The sequence below is a fragment of the Podarcis tiliguerta genome (genome assembly GCF_965153285.1).
Source record: "Podarcis tiliguerta genome assembly, chromosome: 12".
Taxonomy (NCBI): Eukaryota; Metazoa; Chordata; class Lepidosauria; order Squamata; family Lacertidae; genus Podarcis; species Podarcis tiliguerta.
In genome coordinates this window covers 39,803,802-39,829,985 of record NC_139545.1, presented here as the reverse complement: position 1 = coordinate 39,829,985, position 26,184 = coordinate 39,803,802, and the positions used below count along the sequence as shown (strand labels likewise).

The 26,184-nt window shown below is 41.5% G+C and overlaps 1 protein-coding gene across 1 annotated transcript in view; it reads left to right on the top strand.

The window, feature by feature from the left end:
- ODAD2 (outer dynein arm docking complex subunit 2) overlaps nucleotides 1-26,184 on the top strand; it is a 161,933-nt gene that overhangs the window by 36,844 nt on the left and 98,905 nt on the right. The window contains exons 12-19 of the mRNA XM_083407204.1: nucleotides 291-500; nucleotides 1,596-1,832; nucleotides 3,088-3,198; nucleotides 4,499-4,653; nucleotides 7,061-7,303; nucleotides 16,057-16,171; nucleotides 21,193-21,381; nucleotides 22,618-22,839. Of these exons, the coding sequence (XP_083263330.1) occupies nucleotides 291-500; nucleotides 1,596-1,832; nucleotides 3,088-3,198; nucleotides 4,499-4,653; nucleotides 7,061-7,303; nucleotides 16,057-16,171; nucleotides 21,193-21,381; nucleotides 22,618-22,839 (1,482 nt within the window). The remainder of the gene's footprint in view (nucleotides 1-290; nucleotides 501-1,595; nucleotides 1,833-3,087; nucleotides 3,199-4,498; nucleotides 4,654-7,060; nucleotides 7,304-16,056; nucleotides 16,172-21,192; nucleotides 21,382-22,617; nucleotides 22,840-26,184) is intronic.

The following is a 26,184-nucleotide window of genomic DNA, read 5'->3' as shown; positions in this document are numbered from 1 at the left end:
TTTGCAGCAAGGTTAGATGACATTGTGTCAAAGGAAGTGTTATCCCACACTTTCTAGTGCCTTTTTCCTGCTACTTTCCTTATCACGAGTCAGAAGGCACTTGCTGCTTAGCCCTGCTTTCCCCATCCATTCTGGGGACAATCTCATAAGAAAGCAGTCTCACTATCCCACATGATTTTACCTTCTTTGCATTCAGCTGTCTACCCGTACAGTATTTTAGCATATGTTACTTGAATAATCAAACTCTATATCCACATTAAACAATCTTGTGTAATTTCTTCTCTGATTAGATTGGCTCATTAAAAATCCTGAAGGAAATTAGCCAAAATCCACAAATCAGACGTACAATTGCTGATCTTGGAGGATTACAGATCATGGTTAAGATACTTGATTCTCTAGACCAAGATCTGAAATGTTTGGCAGCTGAAACCATTGCTAATGTGGCCAGATTCAAGAGGGCCCGGAGAACAGTCCGGCAGCATGGTGGAATCAAGAGACTAGTAAGTAGACCTGATAAACAATAATGAATCTTGGCATCACAGTCTTCATCTTCACTTTATCTTCTTTCGTTATTTTGATAAAAGGTAGGCATTTCTGCAACACCATCTTTGCTTCAGTTGCTCCAATCCAGAAATCAATGTTGTGGTAGCTTCTATTCCTTTGCACATGCCAATCCTTACATTGGAAAGTTTATAGTATAACTTATAACCTGCCTTATTTAAATAAATAAATAAAAATACTCAAGGCAGTGTCTTCAGTAAGCACTTTGAAACAACATACTAAAATTATAATCACAGCTTGATTTTAAAATTCTAAAATAAAAAAAAAACAATTTAAACTAACAGGAAAGGATGGTCAGAATTTATATACAGTGGTGCTCCGCAAGACGAAATTAATTCGTTCTGCGAGTTTTTTCGTTCTACGAGTTTTTTTGTCTTGCGAAGCACCAATGTGTATTGACGGTTTCCCATAGGAATGCATTGGCGGTTTAAAAAAAAAGGCGCAAGACGTTTTCGTCTTGCGAAGCAAGCCCATAGGGAAATTCGTCTTGCGAAGCAACTCAGAAAACGGAAAACCCTTTCGTCTAGCGAGTTTTTCATCTTGCAAGGCATTCGTCTTGCGGGGTACCACTGTAAGTTCAAATGTACCAATGAATGTCAAATGCCTTACAAGCTAAAGTTATCATTATTTGCACCACAAAGCTACGATATGGGCGAAGTTTCTTAGGGAAGGAATTCCGGAGGGTTGGACTAAGCATTTTAAAGGCCATGCTGGCCATAGGCAGTCACGAAACACACCTCTCAGATGATGCATGGAAAAAAGGCTTTGCCACAGAATCTCAATAGGCATTCATGGTAGTGGAAGTATGGCAGCCTTCAGATGCTTTGATGTTTTAGACAACTTCTTGAATTGGGCCCAGAAACTAACATCAGTGTGAGAACAGGTGTAATCTCTTTCCTTCACTCACCTTCAGTACATCAGTTAGAGGCAGATGCATCTTATGCACAATGCTGCTCTCTGGTATGGGCACATTACATTTGCCTTTATTGCTGACATTCACTAAAGACAATAAGCGATCTGTCTTTTTCTATCAGGTTGGGCTATTGGACTGCTCATCCATGGGATCGTCAAGTCTCACTCCACTCCAGGGAAAAGAGATTGAAGTGGCACGATGTGGAGCTTTGGCACTCTGGAGCTGTAGCAAAAGTTCCAGGAATAAAGAAGCAATACGTAAAGCCGGAGGCATCCCCCTGCTGGCTCAGTTACTGAAGTCCCCCCATTCAAATATGTTAATACCCGTAGTAGGAACTTTGCAAGAGTGTGCGTCTGAGGTAAGCATCTGAGCTTTTCTGCAGGTGGAAATTGAGCAGAATCTGAGATCCAGCAAAAAGTGGACAAATGCTTTAAAACTGTGGGGTTTTTTAAAGCACTACAAATGATATTTAACAAATATCCCACAAAATATTGAATGAATTCAGTTAATAAAATAGCACTTATCTCAGGTTCATTCAGTAATATTTTTTAACATCTTAATGAATAAAAATGTGACTCCATCAATGGCTACAATTAAACATTACACAATACAAAATGAAAATAGCATATTCTGCCAATAGTCAAAGGGACACCTTATCTTATATCCTATAATGAGTTGGACATTTGGTCCACCTAGCTCAGTAGTATCTATATTAATGACAGCACCTCTCTGGGATTTCAGACAATACTCTTCTAGCTTTACCTAGAGACTGAGCATTGGACCTTTGGCATGTAAAACATGTGTTCCAACACTGACCTATGGCAAAGCTCAAATTACAATGAAAAAAACCCTTATACGCTTTTGAGTATGCCTGCATTTTTTATATTTAGCAACAGGCTGTATAACCATGCAAAAGTCCCCTGTTACCTGTTGCTAGATCAAGCACTCTTCACACACCAGTTTCTAGATCCATCTTCCCTTCTAAGAAGCACTATTCCAGTGCTGAACAGGTAGATTGATGTTACTTGCTTGTAGTGACAGAATAATTCATCTGCAACAAAAGTTACGTACTAGTGCTAAACAACATACTGAAACGTATCCCATTGACCGTAATAAAATGACTTGACTTAAGACTTAAAAGTACTTAATCTTGGAAGCATGTCCAAGGTATGAAATACTGTACTGAACTAGTTTCTTATAGTTTTTATCTTAATTATTTGTTTTCTTCTACGACAAATGTTAAGATCAAACAAGGAGAAAACAGTGTTTAACATTTTTATCTAGAGAAGCATAACCTAGAATTATAATATCACAGGACAAATTATCTTCTGTTTATGAAGCTTAGGATCTTTGCTATAGAACTATGTGGTGGATTGTTCTAATTGGAGTCTCAGGACCACTTAGTATCTTGGTATATTTATGCACATGGTGTGTGCTGCCATACTTGAAACAACAATTTTATTGTAAACAAGCTAGAGAGCGTTCCCTGTAAAGGTTCTGCATAAATATGGTTTGGGTCATCAAGGTTCTACTATCGTGTTCTGCATTTTGAATAATAGCAATTTATCTGTTAATACATTCCTTAACTTAATACATAAAACTTGCCTTTGTAGCCAAGCTACAGACTCGCAATTAAAAATGAGAAGATGATAGAGAATCTTGTGAAAAATCTGAACAGTGACAATGAAGAGCTTCAAATGCATTGTGCCAGTGCTATTTTTAAGGTAAGGGATGCTTCCAGGCCAGTTGAGGTTTCCTGCATATTATTTCATCTAGTAATATTGCACAGGTCCGGCAGTTCTGTGGAAAGCGAGTTGTATCCTCCTACACTACCAAGAGGACTGAAAAACTCCATAGTTAACATGAGTTTATAAGCATGATAGTGGTGAAGTAGGCAGACGAGTACTTCAACTAGAGCAAAAAGTTCCGTAAGGAATAGTAAGCAACCCAGTTCGCGACATGTCCTTGCCTTGCTTTGTAAGATGCTGCCAACTGTATTGGATGCCCTAGTCAAAATGGCTACAAAGCATATAAAATAAGTACAGCCTTGCAATTTCAATGGTACAGCTAGGAAGGTTACAAAGTCATCCAAACCCCCTTTGTGCCGGGCTGGGGCAGGGTTGGCTGGTGTGGAGCTTCCCTTTCTGTCTACCTGACGTGCAGGCTGGCAGAGGTACTGAAACATGTCAAACATGCTGGCAGAAGTGCTGAAATGGGACTTTTTGGCAGGAGACTGGGGCAGGACTGAGCTGTTGGTTGCTGTGGTAGCCCTGCTGCTGTCACATGATGCCATCGGGTTCTATTCAGCCCCAGCTGCTGCACCAGTTCCAGATGGGCACAACAACCAGCCAGCCTCCCATCCTGTCCTCTGCGTGCAGCAGGACTGGGACTGCTGTAGTGGTTCCACTGCTATGTAAAAACCCTCTGGGGCAGCCTTTCTCAGCCTGTGGGTCCCCAGATGTTGTTAAACTACAACTCCCATCACCCCTAGCTAGCAAGGCCAGAGCTCAGGGATGATGGGAGATGTAGTCCAACAACATCTGGGGACCCACAGGTGGAGAACCGTTGCTCTCTAGGGTGGGTGGGTGGGTGTTGTTCCCTAATCTGGGACCCTGAAGTTTAATGTGTTCAAAATGATTGAAGATCCTGAAATCCTGCTCCATAAAGTGTCTGCTTCGAAGGGGATTCCTCATTGACTTTGTTATCAGAGACAGATCCATCATGGATGCAGGAGCCACTTTTAACAATGAAGTTAGTGGAGAAGTCTTCTGGCACAGGAGCAGCATATTCACACTGGATTGCAAATGAAACTTTTGACTGGAAAAGGCTTTTGCAGTGCAAGTGAAGCTGTTAATTACATACTAGAGACAAGGCTAAATGGGCCCAAGTTCCATTGAACTTATTATGACGTGAGCACGCAGCATTGCTCTGGATTGCTCTCATTACTTTCATTGTGTAAGCCTGTTTTATAGGCCTCAGCTATGTATGCTCATAGTTTTTCTGGCTTTTTTCCCTTTTACATAGTGTGCTGAAGACCAGGAAACACGTGAGCTCGTTAGGCAGCATGGAGGCCTCAAACCTCTTGCTACATTGCTTGGTAATTCTGGAAACAAAGAACTTCTGGCAGCAGTGACCGGAGCAATCTGGAAATGTGCAATCAGCAAAGAAAACGTGACAAAGTATGGATAACATTTTCACATTGTCAGCTATATATATTTAGCATCTTTTCATGTAGTGACAAAACAAACATCCAAGTAAGAGAGATTTAACAGCTCTACGCATGATTAAAAGTCACCTTATATATGTTGCAAATGTGCATTCGTGGTCAGAGGTGTACCCTACTGTCTTGCGCCATTGGCAAGAAGCTGTATTGGCACACACACATCCCAAAAAAAACCTTGCACCCTTGGCAAGGTGTATCAGCATCTCCAAAGCTGGGAGAGGCCATAGACAAGAAACTCAAAAAGATTGCTTGTGATTCAAGGACCCGCCCCCTTCGCTTGGGAATAAGAAAGACACATGTATTTTAGGTTAATGGGCTAGAAAAGGCCACAACTGTATTGATTACAGCATATGAGAGGTATTGGCTTAGGCATTGGAAAACAGCAAAGTTTGACTCCACCCACTCAGAGAGGGGTGAGTCTACAAGGGGTTAACCACCAGTAGGGGGAGCCTGTTGATGCAAATACAACTGTAAGCTCTCCCCTGATGTCACTGGGGGTCGTGCCATGGCTCCCAGCCCCCAGCAGGGCATCGGACAGGATCCATGACCACCGGATTCCTTTAATGGAATGCCCATATGTGAAGGGGTAGGCGATGGCCACACCCTGCCCTTCCACAGACCAACAACACATTCCAATGCCTAACCGCCAATACCGGAAAAGTTGTGATGAATTGCTTCGGGGTAGGCGAAAAACCAAGTGGCCGGTGCGAATTTTCCAATTGGGAAAAAACTCCTACCAGGCCCCTTGGACAATCAAGGCAACCAACCATAGGTCCATAGCAAGGTCATGCGCAAAGGATGACTAGAGGGAAGGGTGGGTGGGTGACTCAATGAAGAATGGCAGCACAATTTGGGAAAGAGCTGCTGCGGCCGCATTTGAGCGGCTAAACCCCGCCCCTGAGCTTCCCACCAATAGGAAGACTGACCCGGGAGCGTGACGCGTCAGCAGGGACATTGAGCAGGGGCCGACACGCCCCCTGCAGAGCGCAGGAACGGTTCTCAGTCACAACCCCTCCCCTCCGGGAGGAGAGGCTTTTTCGTTGCCTTTCATGCTCTGCCAGTGACGTCCTCTGCTCTGCTCCACCGCCCTGCCTCCGCGTCCTTTGGTCTGTCTGTCTGCCTGCTGCTTTTCCTTCTGTCTCCTTCCTCCATCCCTTCCTTCATTCTCCCCCTGCCACTCTTGCCCACTCTCTCTGCCTTTCTTCCCTCCAAACCCCTCTGCGTGCTCCACTCACCACCAGCCAACTAGGGAGGGTTCTTTCAGTGACCAAATGCCTCCACAAAGGTGCCCAGGGGGGCCTGCATGCCTTGCCTGGCTGCCAAAGCAGCAGAGGAGCTATCCTATTATGTTAAGAGGTGCTGCTAGCTCTCATGAATATAGACATGTATTTTAAAGAATTGTGACAGTGATCTTTGTATTTTATTTAAGGATATTTTTAGCATCCTCTTTTGGTCCCATGGCAGGGTACAAGAGCTAGTAAAAAAAAAAGCCAACCCATCCTGAAAACTGCTATCCTAGAGAGGGCACCCATGGAGCCACCTAGCCACTCATTACTATTTATTAAATTTGTATATTGCCCTGTACCCACAGGTCCTTAATTGCAGCAGTGCATTAATAATACTGGCCAAAATGACAGTTGCCAGTTGTAGAGAGAGAGAGGTTTCCATATTTGTAGTGCCGCTATACAGCATACCCTATCCCATGTACCCTCTCTGGAGATAGGAGAACCTTCTGCTATATCTGTATTATATATAATTCAGCTTCAAATCTCTTTAAGAACTAATTAAAGGATTGTGAGAACTGTAGAAAAGGCTAAGGAATTTCTACTGGAGTTTTCAACACCTTCCTCAAACTCAATAGTTCCCTGTGGTTTTGAAGTTAACAATTACAGCTAAACTGATTTCGAATTACTGTACTGACCTGAATATAAGCCTTACTTTCCTCCCCAAATTCCAACTGTGAAAAGTTAAAGTGCGGCTTAAATTCGTGACCTTACAAAAATAGGCTTTTATGATCCTGCTGCTGAAACAGACATACGGTAAAACAGAACAGGTGTGAGTTCCTGCAGAATTTTAAGGAAGCAGCTTATATTTGGGTATTGTCTTTTTTTTCCTTGCCCCACCCCCTTGAATTTTAAAGGTGTGGCTTATATTCAGACCAATACGGTACTTTAAACGTGTAGTGCAGATATGCCCTTAAAGCCTAATACATGCACAATGTAACGCCAATGCTTTTTAAAGAGTTCCTGAAATATTGTGCCCAATTTGTGATTTCGGAAGGATTAGCTCCATAAATGTTTTCAGTATAATATCGTCCTGGTGAAGTTAACTCTGATATTTTACATTACTTTATTTTGTTTTAGATTCCGGGAGTACAAAGCTATAGAAACTTTGGTTGGCCTACTAACAGATCAGCCAGAAGAAGTCCTTGTGAATGTTGTTGGAGCGCTGGGTGAATGTTGCCAAGAACAAGCAAATCGGAGCATTATCCGCAGATGTGGTGGAATCCCATCCCTTGTCGCTTTACTCACTGGAACCAATCAGGCTCTCCTGGTAAATGTCAACAAAGCAGTGGGATCCTGTGCAACAGAACCTGAAAATATGATGTAAGTAGTAGTAGTGGTGGTAGTAGTAGTGGTAGTTGTTGTTGTTCATTAAATTTATATACCACCATTCATCTGAAGATCTCAGGGCGGTTCCCAAGATAAGAAGACAAAAGCACAAAATGAAAGCACAAAAATAAATGGTTAAAACAAAATGAAGCAATAACTCCCCGCATCCACAAACACATCTAAAAGACAGTAGAATATTAATCATCCAAAAGCCTGGTTGAAGAGGATCGTTTTTGCCTGGAGCCTAAAGATGTACAGTGGTACCTCGGGTTAAGTACTTAATTCGTTCCGGAGGTCCGTACTTAACCTGAAACTGTTCTTAACCTGAAGCACCACTTTAGCTAATGGTGCCTCCAGCTGCTGCCGCGCCGCCGGAGCATAGTGTCTGTTCTCATCCTGAAGCAAAGTTCTTAACCTGAAGCACTATATCTGGGTTAGTGGAGTCTGTAACCTGAAGCGTATGTAACCAGAAGTGTATGTAACCCGAGGTACCACTGTATAATGAAGGCACCAAACAAGGAAAGGTTCCTCGTTTTTTTTATAAACAAAATGTTGCTCATACATTGGAACAGAGGCATCGAGTTGTGCCCAACATTGGGCGGGGGGCATGTGTGTGTGTGTGATATGTCACGTGCATCACAACATCATGCGACTGTCACAGACGCTATGCAGCATCTCCCAAGGTGGCTGAGCACAGCAGACAAAAAGGGAGGAGGGAGATGGGCGGGCAAGGAAGGACTCAGCCTCTTCTGCCCCCTCAAGATTGGAGGGCCTCAGCCCCAGCCCAGCAGACTTAGGGGGACTGAAGATGCCTCAGCCCTATAGAGCTGTCATCTATGCAATGGAATATCCTAGTTTATCATATTTATTACAGAATTAAAATATTTGGCTGTGAATGAGGCTCCAGTGGTTCAACAATATAGATTCTTTTTTGTGAAGTCAGTGGTGGACATGAAATATACTTACAAATATTATAAGCATAGAAGATGTAATATAGTATTTGTAATATTTGGCCAAAATCCAAACAACTTCTTTAGCTTAACCCAGTGGAATAAAAAAAATATGTTGTTGTTTAAATGGAACTCCTAGATGCCATATTACAAACTGCTTTGTAAACTCTCAGTGGAAGAAAGGAGACAACAGCTGTTCAGAGCTGTGAGCCACATTTGATGAATCTTTGGGTCTTTGGCCCCTGTGTCCAAACATGCAGTAATGTAACATGGAAGCCAGATTATGTAGAGAGAGGCTTTTTAATTGGGAAAGTAATTTTTCTGAGCTTCGATAGTCCACTTTGTAAATCAGAAGAATTCACTTCTAATAGTATCTAATAGTATTTTATATATACACCCACATACACCCACATTGTACAAAGATATGCAGGAGAACTAAAGAATAATAGTATCTAATATTAAGATAAATATCAGTACCTTCCAAGGTCTGGAAAATTCAAGCCCGATAAGCCTACAAAGCTACCTTATAGTGACTCAGACCACTGGTCCATTTAGCGTAGTACAGTCTTCTTCAGTAAGCAGCAGTCCATTTCACCTGAAGATGCCAGAATTTACAGCCTCCAGGCCATATGCTCTACCACCAAGCTGTGGCCTCTGCCCAGGTAATATCTGAATCCTAGCCACCTAAAACTGGACTATAAATTTCTGTTTTGAGGTGCTTTTGGGTGAAGTGTGTTTGCCAACTTTTCTGCACATCTAGGCTTGAAAAAATAATTTGCATACTTGGAGCTCTAAGAGTGCTTTCCTGAAGTGCTATTTAAACTGAATATTTCAGTAGCTGTACATGGAAACTAAACAAATACCAAACTAATTTTTCTTCCCCCCCCCCCTGCATTGCACACTATGATCGTGAACTGAAGAGGGCTGGTGTTTTATAAAGAGAACTGTTGATATTTGCCTTGCATAATGTAAAGCTTGTACAGTTTGAGGCTGCAGCATTAAAATTTCATGAGAAATGTTCCAGTAAAATGTTCAGGTCGGCTTTTGCTTTTACTCTATATGAGGAAAGTCACAGTTCTCTGCTTATATATCAACAAGGTTGCAAGGAGATAGCTATCTTCTGCTCCTCCTGTTCTGTTTTGCCTAAACCACTTGATATTCACGGAGCGGTGCAGTGATTCTGATTGCCTGAAAGGGGCATTTGTTTCCATGCTTTGGCTGTCACCCAGTGGCAAGATAGTGCAGAAGTGTAAACATGCCGTATGTACATGAACAGGGCTGGTCAAGTGGTAGAAAGGGGTGCATAGATTGAATCACTTGCACATCGTGTCTCACAAAGAATTGTAGATGATCGTAGATGATTATTTTTTTAATTAACCTAATAGAGGCAGTGCCATAAATCAGAAAATAAATCCAAACAACCAATCGGCAGAAGCAAAACCCCAGGACTGCTCTGCTGCTCAGAGCCTATTGCTCTTCTGTCCAGTATGGGCAGCTTCATGCTGAAATGTAGTCAGCAAAAGAACCCAAATCAACCCAAATTGATGCCTAAAATTGTGGTCTTTCAAAGCTCGGCCTGTTTAAGAGAAAGGAAATCTGCTGATAGTTTAGGCAAAAATAAAACTTGGGCCATTTCCCTCTAACTGAATTATGGTTCTGACCTCTCTTCTTTTCACTACAGGAAGCATTCACTGTAATAGCTTGCAGTCCTGAGCCAGAATTTGCTCTTTTCAATAAAATGCAGGTTCTATGTATTTGGTTTATGATCGAGAAAATGAATTTCTGAGGAAGAAGAACCAGAAGATTCTATCCCTTTTTTCAGTGCCTTAAAAGGTGTCCCATTTTTAACGTAAACAGGAAGAAAAGTTGCTCAGCCCCAGTATTAACTATGATGCATTAGAAAACGTTAAGGATTTTCAAAAGGTGTTAACATGTGCACCAATGTTTATCTCATTATCTACAGATGTCTTATTTGTAGATACTGGTAACTATAAAACTGAGGGCAATAAAGTCATGCTTCACATTTCAAACTTCAAATTAAATGGTTGTGCCTCCAAACCTTGCTGTCTATTCCCTCCCCAATAACACACAAGTGGAAAGGGGGAATTAATAAGAAAAAGCAGTGCAGACAAGATAAGGAAGATAAAACAGGCTCAGTGAGCAGCCAGTCTGCAGCATTCTGTAAGGATTTACCCACTTTTGGGAATGCAGCAAACTGGAGTGGAGTAAATTTTCTCTTGTGTCAGTTGACTCAATCCTGTGTTTTCAGTATAGTAACAACCTGTGTCCTCTGACGCCCAAAGTTTCAGTGCAAACAGCAAAGGTGAAGTGTGTCACACAGATCACTCCGATGATACTAAATCATGCTATATAGGCCATCCACAGGGCAATGAAACTAGTTCTGTCATAAATAGTTCTTTGTAGATTAATTTGAATCTGTTCTTGGAAAATTGTTTCCAACTGTAGTTGTGTTGGTGATGTTAGCGATCCTGTACAGTCGCCTTTAATTCTATCGTCCATTTACATTTTTTGTTAGGTTTTATATTGCCTTTTATTCAACATCAAACCTAACTATTGGTGTTAGGATTTTGAATCTTATGCACTAAAATGAAAGACCTTTTCTAACCAGCTTGAGCCCCTGATTTACCATACTATTTATCAAAGCCGTTTGTAACCATTTTTGTGTGTGTTTTGTTTTATGTTTAAAAGAGTTGCATTGTGGTTTTCAAAAAGATGAGATTGTGCTTTGTAAGTCTTGGAACCTGTAATCTTACCAAGGAGCACTATATACCATATATATATATATATATATATAGTCAGTATAACACTGTTTACATTTGTGTATGTGGTCTCAGTTGGCAGGAGATGCAGTCAGACTTCTCAAGAGCCCTGGCATAGAATGGCGTAACAAAAAAGAATGATAGATATAAGAAACAGATGTTGAGGGTGTGTGCATGTGTCTTTGAGTAAGTCTGGGGCTTGTTTATCCTGGAAATATTCAATATCAAATTATTAGAGCACAGAAATGGCTTGCTGTAGAATAAGATTGTTAACATGTAGAAAGAGAGACTTCATTTAGAACTGCTCTCTTGGCAGTAAAACTGATTTAACCCTGGCAATTCAGGAGATCTTCAAATGGCTTTTTGGTTAAACAAGCAACTGCCCAAACAATAATCAAGGTCTAGCCAATATGTTCCAATATAAATTACACAAGCAATCAATTCTGCTGTGTAGCCAAGATTGGCTTATGTACAGCAGTATTTTAAGAAACCATTAGACGTGCTGTGTTGAATCATATCCTGTCAGGGGCGTTTGGATGAGCCTCAGCCACAGCTAGTCTGCAAAACACAGCAGAAGGCAAAGTCAAATGGAACAATGTCCCCAGGACCTCTGGGTAAACATGTGGTGCCGGAAGACTCCTGAGGAGAATTGTGATCGGAATAGATCCAGCTCTTAAGAAGTACAAATGGCAGGTAAGGAGGTCGGATGAGTCAGATAGACAGATAGATCAGAAGCAGACAAACCGCTTGAACAGGATTCCAGGAAGCAGGCAGGCAGGTAGAGAACCCCCCCCCCCCCCATAAAAATCACCCCATCCCTATTAAATATATTACATCAAATATTTGTTTGTTCAAGATGTTAACTCCTGCCTAACCAGGTGGACATGATATATGTCTCCATCTTGGAGACTCAAACCAACAGCCCCACAGAAGTAGCAGCTTGGACATGTGATGCAAACTCTTCCTAGGTTTCGCAAGAGTCTTGCTAAGTAGTCCAAGTTATCAACTATAGTAACAACAGCCAGTCAAGCTGATCAGTAGGAAGCAAATCCTTGCTCATAAGCTTGGCTGCCAACACCCAGCCACCCCTAAGGCTTCTCAGAGCCTAGTGAGAGAAGCTTTCATGAGACCCACCTTCATGTGGACCCAGTGAGTTGGTTGCCCTTTTCTAATATCCCCTGTGAAGCACGGCCTCAAGCAACTTCATTTAATTACAGCCTTCTTAACAGACAATTCTCCGGATGCCATAGAAGTGGAAGCCTCCTACCACTGAAGAGAAGATGTCTAGGCTGAAGCAATTTCACCAGAAGCTGTGGAGAGAGCCTCTCGGTCTGTATTGGTCCAAACTTGTTCCTGCCAAGAATGAAGGCAAGAAGCATTCTACCTCAAAACAATTCCCCCCATCTCTCTTTTCCTATGTTTACTATAGCAGGAGAAGTAAAACTGGCATTCTTCTAAGGCTGAAGAGCAGTTTCAGAATTCAGCAGCTCTCTGGGAAGAAGCTTTCTTCCTTCTCTCAACGCACCCCCCCCCCCTCCAATACCAGGAAAAGAAACCTTTCAGAGTTTGCAGAGATCTGGAGCAAAAGAGACGTGGACATAATTGAGCAATGATTACTGAATGGTGGCATAACAAAGCATATTTTTCACATGATCCAAAATACTTATTTGAAATTATGTAAGACATACCAAATTATGAATGTTACGCTTTCAATTTATCCTTTTTTTGTTAATTTGCTTTGCAAATATATGTGATTTTTGTTAAACTGAATCAAAATTTAAAAATAAAGCGAGAAGGAGAGGCAGAGGTGCACGCATGAGCTCTGCAAATGATGACAGAATGCTAATCCCCAGAATTTATATCTTGTATCTCCTTGGATTGGCTTCTCCTTTCCGTCAAGCAAACCAAAGAAACAATGAAGAGTCAAAAAAGCTCTCCAATATCTCATTCATGTTAAGGCCATAGAACCAGTTCCAAGTCGGAAGCTCTTCCTAGGAGTGTGTTTTGTTTTTGTGCATTTACTTTTATAAGGCTTCTTTTTTCATTTTACGGCTAATTGACATAGCCCTGGAGACAAGAGGGCACAGAGGAAGAAGAAGAAGAAGAAGAAGAAGAAGAAGACGAAGAAGAAGAAGAGGAGGAGGAGTTTGGATTTGATATCCCACTGTATCACTACCCCAAGGAGTCTCAAAGCGGCTAACAATCTCCTTTCCCTTCCTCCCCCACAACAAACACTCTGTGAGGTAAGGCTGAGAGACTTCAGAGAAGTGTGGCTAGCCCAAGGTCACCCAGCAGCTGCATGTGGAGGAGCGGGGAAGCGAACCTGGTTCATCTTTCAGCACCATTGCAAGGGAATGCTTTGTCCCCTGAAGCTTGTACTGCTATGAGTTAGTGTGACAATGTGTGATACCTTTGTTGCAGGATCAAGCAGTCTAGTGCATGGGGGTCTGGAGCTATCAAGGCCAACCAAGTGTAGATAGACTAGTTCAGATAATGGAGGCAGGAAGGAAGACAAGTTCAAGGCAGTATAATGTTACAGCAGCCATAGCAATGGTGCTAACTGGTATTTTGAAGGCAAGCAGAGTGCCCCAGATGGTGTTTCAAAAGATAATGCTCTTGACTCCACAGTAAAGCATGGATTCATTGGGTGGTCTCGATCCTTTTACTATTATGGTTTGTCAAGCTAAAGTTTTCTAACTATTAATCTGTGATTTCTAATGGCCAGCCTCTTGGGGATTGATATGAGAAGCAGTAAGAGGCACCGTTTTTAAGTGTTCTACAGATGATGAAATACTGGTTTCCTTAAATACTGTGATTATAGTTCTAAAATCAATGGAGGTAAGTTTGATTTTAAAGTTATCTAGATACACAATGGTACCTTGGTTTCCGAAAGTAATCCGTTCTGGAAGACCGTTTGAGTTCTGAAACGTTTGAAAACTGAAAACTCAGACCAGAAGTTTGAAAACAGAAAACTCAATATGGAAAACTCAGTATGGAAGCCGCATTTCCTGTTTGACTTCTGAGGCATGTTCGAAAACCGAGGCACCTACTTCCAGGTTTATTGCATTTGAAAACTGAAACATTTGTCAACGGAGACGTTCGAAAACCAAGGTACCACTGTACTTTTCTTTCCTGATGAAGAATAGTAGTGCACACACACACACCAGGCTGAATGAAGACACATGCTTTGGGGTTAATGGACCACACTTTATAAATATCAGATCTTCAACAGGCAGAAAAGAAGAGCAGGTGATGGAAATCTAGCCAACTAGTAGAAACTGCCAACTGGCTACGTGAAGGCAAATATACCTGGTATAGGCCAAGAAGCAGGCAGTTCTGAGAAGACAGGTGAAGAGGGGGTGGCAGCACCTATTATAGTGGCTGGGGCCTCCTCCCAACCTGATGCCCCAAACATTTGTGCCCTGGTGTTTTCCCTCTGCATAGGAATCTCCATTCCACAGTCATATGAGGAGGAGAAATCCACCCCTTGCTAAACATGTCAGAGGACAGTGGTGGACTTGGGGCTCTCAAATTTCAGCAGTGTCCTGTATAATGCTGAAATTTAGCACTCCTCTCGCGATCTGTTCTACAGCATTGTTGTGGTGCAACTGCACTGGTTGTGCTACCCTAAAACCGCCTCTGCAGAGAAGGATTTGCATAACCCTTTTATATGTTCTTGTGTGTACTGTGTCATCATTTTATCACTGCTTTGTGGTCTAAACTTGGATTTCCTCTGTGTTTTTTGCTGTTCTTTGTACTGGCCATGTAAATTGGCCTGCCTTGTTTTAACATTTCACATTGTCCTTGCTCCTCTCCCAAATACCTGGATGCTGGAAGCAAAATTATATAACCAGGTTGCATCAATTTAAATAAAGCTGCACTTACTTTAGACAGAGAGTTCGTGTCCTAAATCATTCTGTCTGAATCAAAATAATTGTATGATTACGTACTGGCCTGATTTTCTACTTACTTTTCATTCCTGGCAAACTCATTTTACATAATGAACAGAAATTAGATGTTCTTGCTTGATTTTTTTTTTACATGGGTAAAAATCTGTATTTTATTTTATTTCCAAAATAATGTATTCACAATTAAAGATGTGGACAAACTGTGTAGAATTAAACATTTGAGGTTATAAATCAAAGTATGCCTGATTGTCTTTATCTTCACTTCATCTGCTTTGAGTTTTACATATCTTCCTGAACAAAGCCATGTTTGTAAAGGATATTAAGTTTTGTTTGGTCTTCCTCTTCGTTTTAAAGTACTCGGTGGACTTTAATATGAAGTTATGATCCCCTAGACTGATTGATATATAAACATAAGACAGATGGTTTAAAGATGACTCTGATGATAATTCATTTTTCAGCTAGACATGAAGATACTTTGATTACAGTATGTTTAAGCAATTATAACACGGTATTCAGTGTTAGTCTCGTCAGTGGGGAGCACATAGGAAACAAGTTGCACGTTATTCATGCCCCACAAAGGGTGCACTGTGGTGTGACCCATTTTAATTCCAAATGTTAGGTTAGCAACATAGAAATTTAAAATATGTCATACAGCAAGGTAAATAAATTAAACATAGACTCAATATAGAGTTAAGTACATAGTTTTTTGGCATAAATATTTGTTTTGGAAAGTATTTGTTGCTATATGAAAGAAACTAGTATGTTTGAATTTTGGTTCGACTTTGCATGCAGCTTGTTAAAAAAGTCACGTGGCTCATTTTTAAAGTTTACAAGGGTCCTAGCTATATAATGCCGTTTATTTTATTTTATACTTTCTAGAAAAGAATTTTAAGGTAAAGTGCTGGGGGCGGGGCGGGGGAATGTAGAGGATTCATTGAAAAAGTGTATCTCGTTCAAAGCCACATTTCTACAGATACGCTTTATAAACGATGTTGGGATGTTTCAATGATAAAACATGGGTTTACACATGGGTCTTGCGCAATAACAATCTAATAAATAGAATGTTAAGTATTATTTCAGTTGATATCTTCAATGCCTCTCTTTACTAGGATAATTGATCGTTTGGATGGTGTTCGTTTGTTATGGTCTTTGCTGAAAAACCCTCATCCAGATGTTCAGGCGAGTGCAGCCTGGGCTATTTGTCCTTGCATTGAAAATGCAAAGGTGAGAAAATATTTTCTAAGTATTTTACTAAGTTGTTTGTTAGTAGGAATTGGTGGGATGGCTGCTGATGGTACAAAGCCACTGACAGTTCCCTCAAATAAGGGAAAGCAATGATCTTTCCCTATGCATTTTACAGGGGGGGGAGGGGATCTAGCAGGGTACAATGGGATCCTGAACGCCTTGTGAATTGAATGTTTTGGCTCCCGAACGCCACAAACCCGGAAGTGAGTGTTCAGTTTGCAAACGTTCTTTGGAACCCAAATGTCTGACAGGGCTTTTCTGGCTTCTGATTGGCTACCAGGAGCTTCCTGCAGCCAATCAGAAGCTGTGCTTTGGTTTCTGAATGTTTTGGAAGTTGAACAGACTTCTGGAATGGATTACGTTCAACTTCCGAGGTGCCACTGTATCTAGAAACAAGCCCAGAAAAGAACAAGACCTGGAAAGTTTATGTGTATACACACACACAACATCAGCGGCTGAAACTAAGATCAAAGAGATAGAGCTTCTCCATCTTTGGCTGCAGAGAATATAATCTATCTGATTTCGATGCTGCCCATCTGGTGATACTTCATCTTTTTCAAATACCATCTCCTAGCTCCTGTAAGAGCCCCCGTTATTTTAAAAGCCACTGCTTTCTGAAACTCCGGAATCCTTCCATTGCCTATCAAAATTTTAGCCATGGTAAGCAAGGCAGCCCAAAGTTTACGCTGCTAAAATGGGGTTTTCTCAAAACATATATTAAAGCTACAGATTATTACCATATTGATCTTAATTCCACGTTGTTACTAAATTGCTTTGATAGCAAACTTCCAACAACATTGGATTATATTACATACACTATCGTAAATTGCAGCATATCAAGACTTGCCTACAGCCCTTCCCACATTTTGGATCAGAGATGTTATTCAATTTGTATAACCTAGCTAGCATAATATGCCAGCAACTCAAAACTTTGCATTAAGCTTCTCTCATACCAGGAGAAGCGATAACCACCCAATACCCAAATATGCCATTACCTCTCCTCCAAGAGACAAGTATATCATCCCCAAGCAAGAGCAATGTTTAAAAAATTCACACCAAACATATAGTTCAGTAAAAAGGGTGGTAGTATTGAACTATAGATGCAAAAAGCTGTGATTGTCAATTGCAAAATAGGCTCTCCATGAAATGCTGGATTTAGATGTACTGATAACGAAAGGGGGAAACCGAAGCTCTTCTTTACACTTCGTAATTTAACTGGGATTGAAACAAAACATGATTCTATGAAAACAAGAATAGCCTATAAATTCTGGTTTTCATCCAGATTCTAAACAATGCAGCAGATCAGAGGTGCTAAACCACTGGAGTCAGTGGAGAGCAAGCTGAGACATTCTATTCTTTCCTCTTACACTAGGTAGTCAAAATGCTTTTGATCCATATGGGAGAATGCGTTGCCTCTGGTAGGCTATATTTGCGGTTTTGTAGGACACTATCGAATGGATAATCCCCAAAACCTTGAATGCACAGGGCTGCAGGATTAAACAGAAAGCAAGGATGTTGCAGGAAGGAGTTGAAAATTACTGAATACTAAAACTAAGGCAGATAGTTTAGTTTTATGCTATGGTACAGGTCACAAAAGTGGTTCCCTGTATGGGGAAGTCTTCCCTCCCTCCCTCCATTACAAGCAGAAGTCCTGATATACCTGAGCTGTTTATATTGGTGCATAGAGGGAGGGAGGGTTGTGTTAGCCCAGCAGAGCATTTCTGTGTATTATGGCAAGCAGTGTTACTTTGCTTGGTGGTGACTAATGTTATTTTGTAGTGGTAGGGTATATATATAAAATTGAAACATTTATTTTAATATGTTTTATTAAAGAGAGAGAGAGAAGAGCGGCCAAGCAGGCAACAGAATCACCATAACAGAAGTAGATTTAGATTAATTAGCTGGTTAATTCAATAGCTACAAACCATAACGGTAGAAGTAATTGCTGTGACAGAGTGGAAGTGCATTAGCCAATCAAAGCAAATAATTATGAAGAATTGCAGTGAAAAGTGTTCTGAGCTCTGTTGATATTGGAAAGTCATTTTGTAGTCAAGATACTCCTTTATTCCCTATGCTGAATAATGTAAACATAAGAAACATTCAGAAATTACAAAGTTTTCCTTGTTTCAAGCATGGTTGCTCTGTTGATCCTAAACAAAGACAGATAGGATCAAAAAATGATTTAAACACTTTTAATTGTGGGTAAGGGTCTCTTGAGCCGACCTCAACTTCTACATGCAAAAACTTTTCTTCATATTACCATTATTATTTTCTGTATTTCAGTGAGAAAGTTAGTTTGATTTCCCCCTTAATTTTGAGTACTTTTCTTACAAAAGAATGAAAAACAATTGTTTCTGAGGCTATGCTTGTTTACTGCTATGTTTCTCCCAGTCCATTTATATTTCGGCACATAAAACTGTGAATAAAATAGGAATGGGAAGAGCATTCTGTACTGTGCTCTGAGCACACATAGGAGACAGAGAAAGTGCTACCTTCTCCATATTACTTGAAGGAATTTAACCATGCAGCATCTCTATATAGCATGAATGATGCCAATGGCCTTGTGGGGGGGGGGAGGCAGTTTTGCCAGTGTGCCAGCCAATCAGGAGTGCCTGTTTTCCTTAGTGTGCATCTCTGAGTGACACCCTGCTCAATTCCCCAGTAGTCTGCAGCATGGGATTAGCCCAGGGGTCAGCAAACTTTTTCAGCAGTCCTTGGGGGGGGGGCTATATTATTTGGGGGGGGTGAGCAAATTCCTAGGCCCCACAAGTAACCCAGAGATGCATTTTAAATAAAAGCACACATTCTACTTGTTGAATAGTGGGTAGACATAGCAGACGACACAGCGATTTCTCCAAAGCAGCTCTTTATTTGTAAGCTGTCACAGAACTGAACAGCAAACAGCTCAGCCGGCCTGCTTTTATAGGCAGCTGGCTGTCAACATTGTAGCAACAGCAACCCAGGGTTTCCCGCATAAAATAACTGACGTGGACCTGAGTGAAAACTACATACACAATACTCCTGGTGGCCAGGGTGAGAACTTCAATACATAACACTACTCATGTAAAAACACACTGATTCCCGGACCATCCGTGGACCAGATTTAGAAGGCGATTGGGCCAGATCCAGCCCCCGGGCCTTAGTTTGCCTACCCATGGATTATCCAGTTACCTTTGCAAAGCCGTTTAGGGTGTTTCAGTGTGTTCCCATAGCCAGCAAAGCCAAGAAGGCATGCTTTCCTTCTTTATGTTGCAAAACCTCAGGTTAATTTGGCTGAATGAGATAGCAGTACCGATTTGATAAATTTGGAAGGTGCATTGAGTTGGCAAGGAGAATAGCTACCTTGCTTAGCAATCTGAGGCATCTTTATGGCAAGAGGATCTTTATAGATAGGGGCCACTAAACTTCATTATAGAGCTTGACCACTCATGAAGGAGTCACCTAATATGGCAGAAAACACTTCTGGCCCACCAGACTCCTGTCTATAGAACTGTGTGCCCCGCTTCGCACAGTAATCAAAGTTGGCCATCCTTATATAGTTATTTGCCAAGACGTTTGCCTCATGTGTTTATCTCTTACGTTATGCCATTAGTTTTCCTTTCTCATATAATGATACTTTATGAAATGCAAAAGAGGCAAACTGAACCTTCTCCTCCTTCCTGCCCTCCGGTAAAGTTGGGTGTGCTGCAAAATGGCAAACCATGGAACGGGACAGGGACAGGTCTCCAGAAGGAAATGGAGTCCACAGAGGACTCTTGGTAACTCAAGTTTATTTGCTCAACCACACCATCACATTTTTGGGCAAAAGTAGCCAGAGTTGATAAATTGGCTTTGACATCTTAAGCTTTCTAAGATATTCTAAAAGGAAAATACTACTGTGTTGTTTTTTTATTGGGAAGCTTTTATCTATGAGGGTAGAATATTTATAAACACGGTGCCTTTTCAAAGCAGCATTTAGTTTACAGTACTTCAAACTCAGAAGAGAGTCTCGTTCCGAGAACTGAAAGAGGTCTCAAACTTCAGTATTTTGGCAGACCAATATATATGTCAAGGAATGTTGATATTAAAATCAACAAGCGATGATGATCTGGTCCTGCAAATCACATGGTCCACAGCACCCCAAAGATTCCAGTGGATAGGGCTCTAGTATCTCTGGGACTCACTCACAAACTGACTTTTGATGTGACCTTGGGGAAGTTTGTTTATTCTTCAGTGTTGCTCTTGTACACATCTGTAATGAGGGGTCTTTTCCCCAGCCTAGACTGTGAAGGGGTGCGGGGAGAAACCTGATTTAGGATTATTGTGAGAATAGTTCTGAGAAATGAAGAAATGTAATATGTAACTGAGGGACCTCTCCACAAATATACTCTGCAGTTATTCATGAGGTTACAGTGACTAGAGAAATTGCTGCCATGATCATGGGATAAGAATAGATGCTGAATATACAGGGGTCCCTTTACCTTTACTTATACCATATTTATTCTCCTATAGTACATTCACATTTTACATTTCTCTGTAGGAGGGCATGTCTGATGTAGGCTGCTCAATAATCACATAAATCCTGACACAACACAGACAACATCTCAGGATTCACGTTACTTTACAATGCAGCTCGTATTGATTAGTTGTGGTTTGGATTTGTACAGTGAAAGGTGCATAGGAACACTTTTGGTATTCAACCAACCATCAGGTTTGGAACACTGCAGGCTGTGCTTGGATTAAGTCCTTAATCATGGTAACAACAGGTCCATTGAAATCAACATGATTTAGCTTTAAATCCTAGCTTTAATTTCCGTTGTCTACTCTCAGCACGACTAAGCCTGGATCCAACCCATAATGGACAATCACATTTGGAAACTGAGAGAAAGAACGGGCAGTGAAATTAGCTCTAAAATGGAAAAACAAGAGCAAAAGCAACTTGCGTTTTCATAGAACCATTGTTTACATTAAATGGAGATTTAGCCAATTAAGTAAATTGTTTTGTTTTGTTATTCACTCAGGATGCTGGTGAAATGGTTCGTTCCTTTGTTGGTGGCTTAGAGCTGATAGTCAACTTATTAAAATCAGAGAATAAAGAAGTTCTGGCAAGTGTGTGTGCTGCTATAACCAACATAGCAAAAGATCAAGAGAACTTAGCTGTTATAACAGATCATGGTGTTGTCCCTTTGTTGTCCAAACTAGCAAATACAGTAAGTAATACATTTTTTGTAATACGTTTTAACAATTGATAGTTTACTGAAACCTGCTGCATGATGGCATCCTAAGTGTGGCTGCTGAAAGGACTCACTTTATCACGGAATGGAAGAAAAGGGAAACAAAGTCCATTGGGGGAAAACCAGGAGCTTCTGTTAAAAGTGAAAAGGGCCAGAATTAAAGCCTTAGGTATGGGGTTTACTGTGAAGCAGCTGAGAAGACCAGGACCTTATGTCTTTAAACTACAAAGAAACATAGGATGACCTAGAGACTAGGCAGAGAATTTCTTTATGTGCTGCATTTTGTTCTTGAAATGATGTATTTACCTAGCCTTCATTTTATTTTTTTAAAATGATACTTCCTTGTTTACTCACTTTAATACATGGTTTAAAAATCAGTTTATAAGGCTCATGTGCACAGAACACTTAACCACAGTTTAGCACTATGTGGATAAGCCTCAGTGAGCCTTAGCTAAGCATTTGGCTCATACACTACCCCTTTCACTCTCATCCTCCTGCAAAACCAAGAGGAGGACTTTTGCCAAGTTTACTTCCATTTTCAAAAAATAAATAAATTGGTTTAGCATTATTTGTGAAGCAGGATTAAAACAAACTATGGGTAGTGAAGCCAGCTTCATAACCCAGGAAGTTGGCTTGTTGAGCAACTAACCGTTCTCAAATTTATACAAGAATTCCTGGTTTACATGTAGTATAAAACATATATGATTTGAAACTAGAAGTAAACTTGACTAAAGTCCTGACTGTGAGGGAGGAGGAGAAAGGGTGTGACTGAGCCGGATGCTTTGCTTGGATTTGCTGGGGCTTGTCTATTAAGCCCTTAACAAGGGGTAGCCAATATGGTGATTTCCGCCATGTTGGCTACGCCTACGCTAATTCATGGTTTGTAGCTTATGTATAAGTAGCCCATAGTGTACACACCAGCCTGCATGTGTGTGTGTATTGATACTGATTTGAAACTGAAAGAGTGCATATTCTATTAACATAACAGATTCACTATTTACCATGTTATAAGTCAGTTTAAGGAAGCTATTGCTTTAAGATAAGAAAATAGACACCTCAACAGAGTGGCCGTATGGCTTTGCAAGGGAGCATGGCTTGTATTTCGTGTAAACAGTATTTTCCTGTATTTTCCAGTATTAACCTTGATTTAAAAGTCTAGGAGTACATTTCCAGGCTAACTAAATAACGGACCTATTTTTCCTCCTTTTTTAGAACAATGACAAACTAAGGCGACATTTAGCGGAGGCCATTTCTCGCTGCTGTATGTGGGGAAGTAACAGGGTCGCCTTTGGGGACACCAAAGCCGTTGCCCCTTTAGTGCGTTACCTGAAATCAAGTGACCCAGAAGTTCATCGAGCTACTGCACAAGCCCTCTATCAGCTATCAGAGGATCCCAACAATTGCATCACAATGCATGAAAACGGGGTGGTAAAGGTAAGTGGTGGAGGAATCTCTTCCTTCCTCCCCCCCCCCCTCCATAACATGAAGAACAATAAGCCTCATGACCTAATGCCACCCTGCTATGGGTTTCTCATACATCATTGTAAGTAAGTAAGTAAGTAAGTAAGTAAATTTTTATTTATACCCCACCCTCCCCGGCCATACTGGGCAGCTAACATCAAATATCAAATACATTAAAACACAATCAAACAACTGATTAAAATACAGCTTAAAAATTAGAATCCGGATAAAATTACCGTATTTTTCGCCCCATAGGACGCACTTTTTCCCCTCCAAAAATGAAGGGGAAATGTGTGTGCGTCCTATGGGGCGAATGCAGGCTTTCGCTGAAGCCTGGAGAGCGAGAGGCATCAGTGCGCACCGACCCCTCTTGCTCTCCAGGCTTCAGGAAGCTATCCGCAAGCCTTGCAAGCCCTGCAGGAGTTCCCACGGGCTCACAAGGCTTGCGGGCAGCAGCCTGCCGCCCGAAGCACGGGGAGCCCTCCGAAGAACTCTGGAGGACTCCCCGTGCTTCAGGCGAGTGTCCGCAAGCCTTGCGCGCCCGATGGGAGGTCCCGCCGAGCGCGCGAGGCTTGGGGCGGCAGCTTGCCGCCCGAAGCACGGGAAGCCCTCCGGAGGACTCCCCGTGCTTCGGGCGAGTGTCCGCAAGCCTTGCGCGCCCGACGGGAGGTCCCGCCGAGCTTGCGAGGCTTGGGGCGGCACCCTGCCACCTGAAGCACTGGGAGCCCTCCGGAGGGCTCCCCTTGCTTCTGGCGGGTGTCTGCAAGGCTTGGGGCGGCAGCCGCAGCTAGGGGGGAAAATAATTTTTTTTTTATTCATTTCCCCCCCAAAAAACCGAGGTGTGTCCTATGGGCCGGTGCGCCCTATAGGACGAAAAATACGGTAAATGATTGCCCACGAATTACAACCATAGAGGTCGGGAACCTCCAGTATTTGGCTGCTGCTGCTTAAGGGGGTGGGGAAATGTGGAGCACAGTAACATCCTGTCACATGCTTTTTTCCCTCTCTGTGTTGCGGGCAAGAGACAAGAAAAAGAGGTGGGTGTGCCATGCATCCCTCATATTATCTATTCCCATTTTTTCTTTAACTATACAGTCGTTTTCATCCACAGGGATATTTTTTTCTGCCCCTCTTGAGTGTCTGAATAGCTCTAGATACAGTGGTAACTCGGGTTATATATGCTTCAGGTTACATACACTTCAGGTTACAGACTCCGCTAACCCAGAAATAGTACCTCGGGTTAAGAACTTTGCTTCAGGATGAGTACAGAAATTGTGCTCTGGCGGTGCGGCAGCAGTGGAAGACGCCCCATTAGCTAAAGTGGTGCTTCCTGTTAAGAACAGTTTCAGGTTAAGAACAGACCTCCAGAACGAATTAAGTACTTAACCTGAGGTACCACTGTTCCATTGGACAAATGAGAAATGTAACATTTTCTTATCTGAGAAGTTTAAACCCAAATCTCATAGCCACCCAACATTTTTTCTTGGACGGGGGTGATGAGTAAGGTTGCAATACTAACTTCACTTTTTGGGGGGAGTAAAACCCATTGAATTTAATAGGACATATATCTGCGTAGACATGGTTAGGATTGGGCTGTAAGCATCTTTATCTTTCTTCAGGTAAGCAAAGTAAAAAATAATAATAATAATACATGTATTGGTAAGTCTTTGTAGTAACAAATAGATGTTTGACTAAATAGGTAACTGCCAGAAAAATGACTAATTTATTTTAATTGCCCAATTTACTTTTAAAGCTCGCATAAAATTTGCGTTTTCCATCTTTAAAATGCTCATTTTCATTTACAATCTATGGAGTCATTATAGTACTTAATTACAAATTATTATTCTGGGAACATAAGAAACGTATATGCAGTTCAAACACACTTCACAAATAATTATTTTGGGACTTTTATTGTTCAGAAAAATTTAAACCCTGTAAAAATATTATTGCTTTGAGCTGATTTATTGCCAAAGCTTTTTGCTCTGAAGTCCTCGTTTCAAAAATTCAATGGTGGATCAAGAAAGCAGTGTTTAACAAAACTTAGAAACTAGGAAACTGCACCTAAATATATATGTTTGAAATGGAGGTAGTATCACCAACATTGATATTCCTGATCCAATTGAAAACTATCTCCAGGATATTCTGCACACTTTTCTTTCCAGTTTTCAGTAAATTTGTTGTCCTCTCCAGATTTCAGTCTCCTGATAAAAGACCTGATCTTTTTTGCCATATACCGTAAGCAGAGGCAGACGAGTACAACCTAGATACCTTCACTTCACTTTTTTGAAAAGGTTGTGATGTATGGTTGCTTCACCCGGGCATGTTCATCACCTGATGGTTTGCATATGTGAATGGGCCATCACAGATTTACCGTACTGTCCCATGTATAAGACTAGGTTTTTTTCTTTAAAATTTCTGCTAAAAAGTGGGGGTTGTCTCATACATGGATAGTGCATAGGGTAGACGTTTGATTGGTTGCTGCCGTGGCTGTCAGCGGCTATTGGGCGTGTTATTGGTGGCTGCGTCAAGGGCTGGTGTTGATTGGCTGATGCTGCGGCAATTGGGCGGGCAATTGGCAGCTTCTGCTGGTGAGGGGACAGACGAGAAGCGGATTATGTGATGCGCGTGAGGGTGAGCGATATTTGGCAATCCCCCCCAAAAAAAGCTCAACAACTCTGTGCCATCTCCCCCCATTTTCTTAAATTTGAGTCCCCCAAAATATGAAAAATACACAGAAAAATACAGTAATTCCATTTTTATACAGTGGTGCCTCGCAAGATGAAAAGAATCCGTTCCGTGAGTCTCTTCGTCTAGCGGTTTTTTTGTCTTGCGAAGCAAGCCCATTAGCGCTATTAGCGGTTTAGCGGCTATTAAAGGCTTAAGGGATTAGCGGATTAGCTGCTAAAAGGCTATTAGCAGCTTAGTGCCTTAGAAAAAGGGGGTGGGGAGTGAAAAAAAAACCCCAGGAATCGCAAGACATTTTCGTCTTGCAAAGCAAGCCCATAGCAAATTCGTCCTGCGAAGCACCTCCAAAACGGAAAACCCTTTCGTCTAGCGGGTTTTCCGTCTTGCGAGGCATTCGTCTTGTGGGGCACCACTATATTAGCTTGTGTCAGCTCTGAAATCCTGCCTTTCAGTGGTGAAGTCAGTTCACACATTAAGCTGCTAATCATCAAGTGTTCGGCAACCACAGCAACTCGGGCGAAGACCCATTGTCAGTCTAATCCCAGGCAAGAGATGGTAACAGCCCCTGAGATGAGCTTATCATTACCTTCTTTAGTCTCTGCTTTGGTACGTTTCTAATTTAGGAACATTTGG